Here is an 11,548-nt window from a genome sequence, read left to right as displayed (position 1 = left end):
ATCCGTTGAAATCCGTTGATTCCGTGGACCGTTCTGATTCCGTCACAATTTCCGTGAATAGTGAATCATATTAGTTAATAGTGATTATTAATTAATACTAATTTAAGAGATTATGGGCCAGGTGGAGTTGGACGACCGTCGACTGGAGTCTGGGCTTGCGCGTGCCCACTGCCAGGTGCCACACTGCCAGTGGGCACTGGGCATTGCATGCTGATGCTGCATGCAATGTGTGCCGCGTGCATTATTCTGCTGCTTTCTGCATGCATGCAGCGGCCGCCGGCCAGCCTGCAGGCTTGTAGCTACTAGCATAGGCCGAGCCGCCCTCAGCCCTGGTGGAGTGGTGGCCACTGGCCCGTGTAGCTCATAGCTGCCAGGCTCCAGCCAGCCTGGTGCGGAGTCGCGGACCGCGGACGGTGGACCGCGGTGAAGGTTCAAGGAGCCTGGGAGGCTCGCGGCTCGCCGCTCGGACAGTAGACTCTCGGAGAATCGGGACTCGGGAGTCGGAGGCTCCTAGGCTGGCTGAGCCTCTAGGCTCTGAGGCCCGGCCGCCCGACTCTGAGCCTGGAGGCTGGTTAGGCCCTAGCCAGTGGCGGTCACGACTCCTGCTGCAGCCTGCTGGACATTGGACAAGCGGCAAGCCTGAAGGAGGTTGAGACTTGAAAGTTGAGCGGCGAGCCTCTGAGACGGTCGACCTGTAGGCTGTCACCTCTCTCTCTCTTCCCTACTTGTGTTTTCTGTAATTTTTGATTTCTTTATCATTGATCAAGATTCAGGACTGAGGAGTCAGGAGTCAGGACCCTGGACGTTAACTGAAGTCTGAGAAGTTGAAACTTGAGAATCGAGATAACTTGAGAACTCTGCGTTTGCTGCTGCAGTAGTATAATGTATTCCTCTTCCGGCCACGGCGGCCAGTCGCCGGCCACCTCTCTGGCCAGCTGTGTGTACAGCCCTGCTCGTGAGAAGTTACTACTTACTAGTGATTCCTAACTCCTGAGTGTGAGGGAGAGTCCTCGCAGATTTCTTTCAATGAAGATGGCAGTGAATGTGATAGTTGGCCGCTACTAGCTAGCAAGTGTGGCTCCGACTATAAAAATGGCTTCATTTGGGTGAGTCATACTCAGTGCTCACTTAGTCTGCATTGTTGATTCACTGGTGACTGGTTAACATGTCCCTTGTCCTAGCATCCATTGGGAGCTCATCCTCTCAGCCTCTCAGCACTTGTCTCGACTCTCAGGTATCTAGCTATTGCTTGATTATACTCTTTATAATATACGATTGAAGGTTTCTATAATCTTTGAATCCTAGCAAATCTATTACTCAATGATGGGCATGATTTGCTGTTTTCTGAAAGCTGTGAATCTGGTTATGGATGGGCGACTAGGACTGATGATGGATATGATTCTTCATTCTTTGATTTCTAAAAGCTTTGAATCTGCTTATAGATGGGCGAATATGTATTGATGACTTATCTTGGAATTAATGTGTTAACATATGTAACCTAGAAAAAAAAAATGGATTTACTGAACGACTGCTTCAGTTTGCAGATTAGACAAATGGATTGTTTACTTATAGCCATGTTGTTGATCTGACAAATGGATTGTTTACTTATGGCCATGTTGTTGATCTAATACAGTCTATACAGATCTAGCAGTGGATTGTTTACTTATGACAAATGTTATAATATATAGAGGTGGTTTTGTATTGTATGATTGTGTACAATTAAATGAAATTGCTCTCTATCTGTCTTTCTCTCTTAACTTACTTTTATGATTCTTGAATCTTGATTAGTGAGTTGTGATCATAGCTAGCTACTTCTGAGCTTGGTGGAGGAAGGACCTGCTAGGCTGCTGGCTGCAATTTATTCCCAGGTTGGATTCTTATTTGGATTGTTTTAACATTTTGTTAAGCTATCTTCAGCTATTCCCTTTTGTGTCTTGTTTTTGTTGTTAGTCTGTTGTTCCCTTGCTCTATAGTAGTATATATGCCTTGTATAAATGAACATGCTTAATCGGTAAGGAGTATAACGGCCTTGTATAAATGAACGTGCTTAACCATTAAGGTATACCGTATGCTCTCTTCTCTTTATTAACATGTGGCTTCTTTTTCTTATTTTATTCTTAAATTTTCAGTGATGGTTGACCGTCCCAATCTAGTGCCTCATAGAGGACGCAATAAAAAGAAAAAGTCACAACCTTCAATAGATTCTTTTTTGTCAAGACAGACCATTGCCAATGTAGGACATGAGAGTAGTGGTGGGAGCTCAAAAACTTGTAATGAGGTTTCCCAAGAGTCTTCTTCCAATAAACCCAAAAGGAAGTGGAGGACTCAATGGACTCTACTACATCCTTGGGCATATTTATGCAAGTCTACATGTAATGAGGACCGCATAAAATGCACTTGGTGTGAAGAAGATGGAAGAGTGAATACTTTCACAATGGGTGGATCCCAAAGCATTCAGCTTTCAGCCTTGAATGAGCATGCAAAATCTGCAGATCATAGGAGAGCTGCAAGTATTTATCATGCAAAGCTAAAGGCTATTGGTGGCAAAGGACCAATAGATGGGGGTATTGACACAATGGTGCATTCTGAACAGTCTAGAATAATCACTTGTATGAAGTTGGTACACTTTTGTGCATGCAATGATATTGCATTGGAGAAATATCCCACTCAATGTAAGTTACAAAGGGAACTTGGCACTCCTAATATGCCATCATCTGATGAGTATGGTGCATATACCAATCCGGTATCTGGAAGAGAGTTCTTGATGTCTTTAAGAGATTGTACTAGGCAAGACTTGTATGCTGAAATTTGTGAAAGTCCATTTTTTTCAATCCTCATTGATGAAAGTACAGATAGAACCATGGAGAAACATTTGATTATCTACATTTTGTACTTGCCTGGGAATGGCAAAGGAGAGCCCAATTGTAAATTTGTGAGATTGCTACCAGTTGATAATGGATCTGGGAAGGCAATCTACAATGCTGTCCATGCCATGCTCTTAGAGAGTAATCTGGATTTGAAGAAACTAGTTGCATTTGTAACGGATGGTGCCTCAGCAATGACAGGTCATAAGACAGGTGTAGTGGCACGGTTTCAAGCATCGGCTTCACGAATTATGGGCGTGCATTGTATTGCCCATCGTGAGGCACTTGCAGCAAAGGATGGTTTTGCATCGAATCCTCATGTGTTTGCTTTTGTTGATAAGGTTGCAAACAAGGTATATGCATGGCTAGGGAAATCAACAAATCGACATGTCGAACTTCGAAACTTGATGCATGAGTATCATATTGCAGACTTGAAAGTTTTACAAATCCATGCAATTCGATGGCTATCTAGAGGCCAAGTAATGGAAAGATTGGTTCCCTTAATGCCTGCTATTTTGGAGCAATGGAGAATGCATGAGAAAAAATGGTACAATTATGCCACAATCTTTCAAGTCCAGTTTATGATGCATTTGCTGGCTGATGTTTTGGTTGAATTGAATAAATTAAATGTAGAATTTCAGAGGGAGAACATGGATGTTACTATGATTGGAGTCTACTTGGATTTGACATTTGAGAAGCTCACTAAAAGGTATATATCTTATGAGGGCGAATTTGGTGCTGGTTCAAAACAGCTTACAAAGTTTTTGAACATGTCAAAAGATGGGAATATGTTATATGTTGATTCTAATGGGTTTACTCATAAGCATGTGCTACACTTTGTGCCAGTTCCAAAATTAGCTCCAAAAAAGAAACGAGACAGAGCAGTAAGTGATTCAGAAGAGGAGGATGCAACTCTTGATCTCAATGTACTGCCTCATGATGCTGGAAGTGCAAGTGGCTCCCTCGCTGAATGTATTTGCATTGGAAGGACATTTGTACAAGATGTTTTGAATGCTTTAAATAATAGGTTTCTTGATCTTGGGGTTTTCAACTCGGTCAAGCTATTTAATCCCTCTGCCTATCCTTCAGATGTAATTGAAAGGGATAAAAGGACTGAAGAATGGTTAGAGAGGCTTATTGGCAAGCTTAATGTTGATGATTCAACAATTGACATTAGAAAATGTTTGGGTGAACGGGAGGATTTTGTTGGCATGCTGTACAGGGTTGCTAGGAGTAGAGGTATGCATGATGCTTGGGCAATCTGCAGCAACACAAAGACTTGGTGGGACACATTTCCAGGACTGATGCATTTATGGCAAGCAAGCATAGTAATTCCAGCAAGTACAGCATCATGTGAGAGAGGTTTCTCTCGACAAAATGACATAAAGAGTAGCTTGAGAAGTAGCATGTGTTTGGAGACGCTTGATGCATTGATGTTGTTATCACTTAATGCAAGTGATGCATCACAAGTTTGTTGGAAAGATGTTTTTGATATTTGGTTACAAGGCAAAAAGAGGAGGGCGATGCCATTAGAGTGATTTGTTCACTAATTCCATGAAGTGCAACACAACTAAACAATAGTCAAAGGCCTAATTTTGGCAAGTTGGACATGCAAGGCATCTTGTCTGGACAGCATGTTGGCCAATGTATGGGTATATAAGATGGTTGACAACATCACTCCAGCATAAGTATTACATTAGTACTTTCACAACATAAGTATTACATTGAAGCCTTTTGTTTGTAGATTGGATGCTTTATGTAAATTTCATCAACAATTATACCTAAATTTTCACTTTAAAAAAAAGCTTGTTTGTAGATTGATTGTTTAATTACATATAGTTTTTTAGTTTTTAAAAGAGCTTTTCATTTTGATAAATTGCTTGCCATTTGAATAACATGATTTTGAAAATTCATGTCATGTGAAAAGCAGTTTGAAAAAGTGTATGTCACTTGAAATTTTAAGTAACCCGTCAAATTTAGGCCCTGCTCACGCTTGTGCGTTACATGATCTTGCAGAGCCACGCGGCAGCTCACACGAACCCCGTTCTCGACTTATAAACCTTTGGCGAGCAGTACCTCTCATTTTTTTTATTTTTTTTTTGGGGGTGCGGTCACAGATGGTGTCTTCTCATTGTAAAGTTTTTTCTTGGGTGGGGTCACACATGGTGTGGTCCTCACCTTTCCCCACATGATACCCCCTCCATCAAAGGGGGGAACATGCCCACCGCGAGCTAGTGCAATGAAAAAGTCGGAACCCAAGAGTCCCGAGGTTAAGGGTTTGATTCCTCCCTGTGCAAGCGGTGGCACACATGGGGCGTATGGTTGTTGATGTTGTTCTTTCAAATATTCAACTAATTTGGGAAAAAAAAAAGGAGTGAACATTGTGTGTTCCTTGTAATATATATATATATATATATATATATATATATATGTATATATATATATATATATATATATATATATGTATATATATATATATAATCGTAAAGTTTCATTGAAGGGCTCAACATAACTACCCGATCAAGTATACATTTTATTCAAGGACTTAATGTTGACAAATTTCAAAGTCTTTTCAATGTAGAGAGATTCTTAAACTACGAAAGGTCCTAAAATATAGGTACCACTAGAGTAGATTCAAAGTCAATACCTCACGCACTCATGCTACGGCTAGGCTATAGCTCAATATAGGTAGAGGTTTCAAACTTACATGTAGTGCACCAAATCTTGCAAATTATAAGACTTGTTCCCATTCTCGTCAAATATTGCAAATTACTGGACTTGTTCCCATACTTGCCAAATCGTGAGCTAGTTGAAAGTTGAACTATTTTAGACTGCTAATTGCGACTGTCAAAACAACCTCCACAAAACAAGTTCCCATGATGGAGAGTAATTAGCAACGCTTGACAAAAAAGGGAACATATCATTGAATGCTAGAGAAGCATAACTAGACCAAATGCAAAAGATAAGTGCATAATAAGGGGGCTTAATGATGGCAAGGTGAGTGAAATTTCCATAATATTATATTTGAGTAAAGAGTTGGATGCTGGTTGTTGCAAACTTAGTAGACCTCTAAATTGGATGACAAAATGTCTCTATAGAATGGAAACAAAATGTGAATGTATGTATGTTTGACACTAAGCTTTGTTTGCCAAAGCAACTAAGCCCAACATGGAAAGGGGATAAAAGAGAGAGAACTCTAAGGATATTGACACCTTTCAATTTTAAACGTCATGTTGTTGTGGCACATCCATGAGCTCTTCATGGTATTTTATATTCTTAATTGAAAAACTGATAAACTATATATGGCATGGTTAGTTCTTATTTTAATACGTGATATGGTTAGTTCTATAATCTACGACAGATATTTCTATACATGTTTAGTTTTATAATCTATGTTGATATTTCTATATAGATGGTTAAATGTAAGTTATGATCGTGATAATGTTATTTTCAAACATAATTGATGACAACACTCCAAGGGTTTCACGTAGAAATGTGTAAGATTATAAATACATAATTTTAATGGAAAGGGTTTTTATGTGATATATGGAGTTACATGGGGGGTATAATGAATGATATATGGAGTTACATGGGGGGTATAATGAATGATTATTACCTTCACCTTATAAAAGTAGTATTTTAAAATTGGCAATAATAATAGATAAGAGGTTAAAAATACAACTTGAATGCAAGTGGCATAAAAGGTTTTCATGTAGTGACTCGCTAAGTACAATAAAAGTTCTCCTCTAGATATTATTTGTGACTAATGTAAGCATTAATAAATATTTGTTCATGTAATTTTTGAACAAATACTATGGCAATGCCATGAAATAGAAAACATCAAGCAATCAATAGAAGGTTCATGTGGATGGTTGTATAGCATATAAAAACAATGCAACAAAATTTCTTAATTTTGTAATTCTTAAGAGATGTTCCAAAAGTATTCCAAAGTTATATGATGTATTTTCATATCTTGATCATGTCTATATTTTTTTGCTCTAGACTAGCTTTGTTAATAGAAAAAAATGGATCTTGGGTTTAGTACTTATTGTTGTGAAACCATGTTAATTTCATGCAACTCTTGATGTTTTATTCATTTCTTGACCTCCATAGATGATATTTTAAAATTTTGATCTCTCTCCATGTTTCAAGATGTAGAAATGTAAGCATATCAAATATAAAAAATATCTTGTGGGATCACTTTATTGAAAACATATATATCATATGGGTATAAGGGGTATTTTGAACATTTGTTACCTGTGAACTCTGAGTAGTTAAATGACCCTTTTTAACGTAAAATCAAAGCCCTCACGATTCTATCCCCAATTAAAACCCTTATTAACACCTTGAACTTTTAACAAACATCCATTTCAACTTATTAACATTTGTTACCTGTGAACTTTGAGTAGTTAAAATGACCCTTTTTAATGTAAAATAAAAGCCCCCACTATTCGATCCCCAATTAAAACCCTTGTTAACACCTTGAACTTTTAACAATCATCCATTTCAACTCATAGTCCCAGGGATTTCATTAACGTCTTCACAATTTCGTGATCACGTTAACAAAACCTATTGTTAACATATTAAAACTTGTGATCACATTGTACATTCACATGACCTGAGAAATGACCTGCCGGAACCCACTATTCCAGTAACACCTTCGGGCTTCTGCCATTCCCGGCGGGCCCGCCGGGATATAGGGTTTTCTCGGCGGGCCCGCCGGGAATGATGGAAGCCCGGCGGGCCCGCCGAGAAAAACAAGAAACACCGGCGGGGTATTATTCTGTATATAAACACTGCCCGACACCCATCGTACAACTTTTGGGAAGATAGTCCTTGTTTTGGGGGCGTGATATCTCTCCTCAAAGTACTTGTAGAGCTCTCGAGTTGCTAGAAGTGTCCTCTTGGGAAGAACGTCCTTATTTTAGGGGCTGTCGTCTTTCCTTGTAGGCACTCCTAAGGCTATTGGGCCACTCGTCCTTAGTTCTTTGAACTGGGGGCAGGGTGTGGTTCGTAGCTAATACTTGCGGAGATTTAGGGACAAATTTGGAGTCATTCAGCTTTGCATTTGAGCCACGTACGTAATCTACCTCATTCTGCTTTATGAATGGTTTGATGGAGCCAAGAGTCCTGCTTAGGGGCTTGTATTGGTTCTTGATACTTGATATAGTTTAGAGTAGACAAGGGTCTATTGTCCTATACTAGAGTATTGGGCAAGCATAGATCTTTGATTTTTTTCGTGAACGTTAGAGAAGGTCTATTGTCCTATACTAGAGTATTGGACAAGCATAGATCTTTGATTGTGTAAAGTATCCTTAATTGGGTACAAAAGGCATCCTTCATTGGGGGTGCAATGTGCATGATAGTTTCGAAGTAGTTTTGTAGTAAGACCTTGCAAGATAGTTTGAAATAGTTTTGTGTTATGTGATGATCTTTTGTATTTGTCAAGATAGTTTCGAAGTACTTTGTCTGCAGATGTATGTTTTGTTATACGTGAGTGATTTGTTGTTTTTTCATTTGTGTATTCATTGTTATATGCTTGGTTGAATAGGTTATTTGTTGAGATGGAGGACAATGTTGGATCCAGTGATACCTCCAATAGAGTCCAAATTTCAAATAGCAGGAAAAAAAAGGCACCTGGGATAGAGTGGCAATATGCAATTAACATTGGTGATCGATTCATAGATTGGGAGTGTAAGCTATGCCATGCAGTAAAATCAGGTGGGGCGCCTCGACTAAGAGAACACTTTTTAGGCGGACCGAAGAAAAAGTCATGTATCCACCCCTCTGCACCTATAGTGGCCAAACGCATACGAGAAGAAATTCAAAAGAAAGATTCAAGAAAACATGACACTCCTACCGTTAATGTATCAAGGCAGCAAGAACACTGTTGTTCTAATCATCAAACTCCTGCTACATCGCCTACTTGTATCCCGAACGGTAATATGCAGCCAGAAAGTAATCTACCCAGTGCATCTTCTTGCAAGCAAAACTTTGACGTAGGAAATATACCCATGCGTCAAAATTCATTACAAGAAAGCCTACGTCAAGGTCGACTCGATGATGCACAACTCGTCCTTGCTGAAGCGATTTACTTTTCTGGGAGTGCTATGATGATGGTGGACAGTGAGCATTGGAAGAGAGCATGGAAGAAAATTGGTGAGTTTGGACCAGGGTTTTCACCGCCTACGTACCATGCTATGCGAAATGATCTATTAGAGAAATGTTATGCGCAGGTAAAAGAACGTGTACAAAGAATAATTCTTAGCAATATAGAGCTTTCTGGATGTAGTATAGTAAGTGATGGATGGTCTAATGTGCAAAGAAAACCATTAATTAATGTAATGGTTATTTCACCTAGAGGTGAGACTTTCATCCGTGCCGTGGATTCAGCTGGTTCAATCAAAACTGGGGCTTACATTGCTCAAGTCATTAGCTCTGTGATAGAGGAAGTGGGTGCCAAAAATGTAGTCCAAGTCGTCATGGACAATGCAAAAATTTGTAAAAATGCATCCAGAATCCTACAGCGACAATATCCACATATTTTTTCGGTAGGCTGTAATACTCATAGTTTGAATCTTGTATTAAAAGATTGGTATAAATCTGATGATACCAAATGGTTTGCCTCAATCGTCGACACTGCTCGCCAGCTTGTGAAATTCATGCTCAAGAGACAGAGAGTTTTGGATATGTTTCGACCTCGCATGTCAGTTATGTTAAAGCTTCCAGCGGAGACTAGGTTTTGCACTCACTTTTACACTTTTGAGTCTCTTCTTAGAAATAAAGATGCAGTTTGTGAAACATTCACATGCATGGCATTTCATGACTGGGAGAACACTCAACTTGAAAAAGTGAAAGAGAAAATCAAAGTCTTGAAGGGAGCGCTTACGAGAAGAAGTTGGTGGAACAGTGTGATGGATGCATACCATGTAATGATGCCTGTTATGTATGCTGTACGAAGCCTTGATCAAAGAGCGCCTAATCTCGGAAAAGCATGGATGCAATGGTGGACTGTCCAGCGGAGTTTGGAGTGTCCTGAGAAATTAGAGCATTCAGTGGTGGAAAAGCAATGGCGTGTACCATTCTCCAGTAGACAAAGAAAAGTTCTGTTGAAGTACTTTCATGCTAGATGGATTGGAGCGCATTCACCACTGCACAGTGCTGCTTACATGTTAGATCCTGAATATTGGAATATGGATTTGATGTCCAACGTTGAGGTGGTGCAAGATTTTTATAAAGTGGTAAACACTTTCTATAATAATGATGATGATCGTGTACAGTGCATAAAGGAGATGACCTCATTTCGGTTGAAAGAGGGTTTATTTTCCAACTCCCTTGTTCAACAAATGGCTAAAGAGCAACCTGCATGGAAGTGGTGGATGATGAATGGTGGTGAGCATTATGCTTTACTGCGCAACCTTGCGATGAAGGTTCTAAGTCAGTGCTCTTCAAACTCAGGCTCAGAAAGAAACTGGAGCATGTATAAATATATTCATAGTACTATTCGCAATCGACTTCTTGCAGATCGAGCAGATAAACTTGTTTACATGTACTGCAATGAAAAGATCTTGCGAGACATCGAAAGCGAAGAGTATGAAGAAGATATGCCCAGATGGATGTACAATTGTGAAGATGTAGTAGACGAGAACTTTGATGTTGGACGTACGTTGTGCACCACCCTTGAGATAGAAGACAATTTAGACATTGACTTAGATGAGCTTAATTTAGCAGACGAGAGAGTAAACGGTGAAAGAATTTTGGAGCAAGATACTGACATAGAGGAAGAAGTCACTTCATTAATTTAATAAAAAGTACTTGTACAAATGATCATATTTGGAGAAATTATCAATACAAAAGTAGAATTTGTTTTTCTTAGCTCTCATCTTGAAATAAATTGCGAATTGCACTAGGAGTTGCATCTAAAGGTCCTGGTGGTTTATATTCGCTAGCCATGCCGAACACTGTATAAATACCTTGATTTATTGGGACATTGCACAATGCACATGTGGAAGTATTTTGCATTTGTCTCACTAAACATATTAAGTGGTAGTAGTGTCCACATGGTAGTATATACTGGCCGCTCCACCCATCGAATACTTTGTAACATACAGGACATTGGGGGGTGGAGGAACTTGTAGCCTCAGCAGAAACTCCCACAAGATCAGGATGTATCAAAAAATGAGAGATGTGGTTTCCTTGGCGCACAGGAGCAATACGTGAAGAGATGCTCTGCACATCTTGGCTGATCTTTGTTAGCTGCTCTTGAATCCCTCTATTGGCTGGGGGAGGAGTTGACGCTTGAGTTAATCGGTCAGCTTCTTTCTCCTTCTCTGCTAGCTGTGCCCCTAAGCTTTCTTTGACCTGGTTTAACTCCAGTCCGGCGCCCTCCACCACGAGAGCAAGTTCTTCTCTTGTGAATGTCACTGTCTCTTCACGTATGTCGTGGGTGTTGACAGTGGCCTCTCTGGAGGCGAAGTCCACTGGAGTTTCCAGGATAAAGTGAGCATATAGCATTTTAGCAAAATAGAGTGGAGCGTCGGCGTTGTGGAGAGGACGACCGTACACCTCCAAGAAAATGCGCTCGGCATTAGTTTTGATATCATTGTGAGTGCAACGAGAAATCTTCCATCTTCCCTTCTTAATCTCGCCATCTGGACATGGCCATATTTCCTTTATCATCTCTG

At 39.9% G+C, this 11,548-nt stretch overlaps 1 protein-coding gene across 1 annotated transcript; it reads left to right on the top strand.

Moving 5' to 3' along the window:
• Positions 1-2,434: 2,434 nt before the first annotated feature.
• LOC147609565 (uncharacterized) lies at positions 2,435-4,402 on the top strand. The gene has a single exon (XM_086787975.1). The coding sequence runs from the start codon at positions 2,435-2,437 to the stop codon at positions 4,400-4,402; it is 1,968 nt and encodes a 655-aa protein (XP_086644101.1).
• The last annotated feature ends 7,146 nt before the right edge of the window (positions 4,403-11,548 follow it).

This window comes from Cibotium barometz, chromosome 51 (assembly GCF_041138505.1).
Source record: "Cibotium barometz isolate CiBa-2024 chromosome 51, ASM4113850v1, whole genome shotgun sequence".
Taxonomy (NCBI): domain Eukaryota; kingdom Viridiplantae; phylum Streptophyta; class Polypodiopsida; order Cyatheales; family Cibotiaceae; genus Cibotium; species Cibotium barometz.
The sequence above is the reverse complement of the archived record's forward strand: the minus strand, read 5'-3'. Positions and strand labels throughout refer to the sequence as shown.

Bases quoted from the DNA above. Each gene is read 5' to 3' on its own strand.
- LOC147609565 (XM_086787975.1), top strand. From the start codon at position 2,435: ATGGGTGGATCCCAAAGCATTCAGCTTTCAGCCTTGAATGAGCATGCA.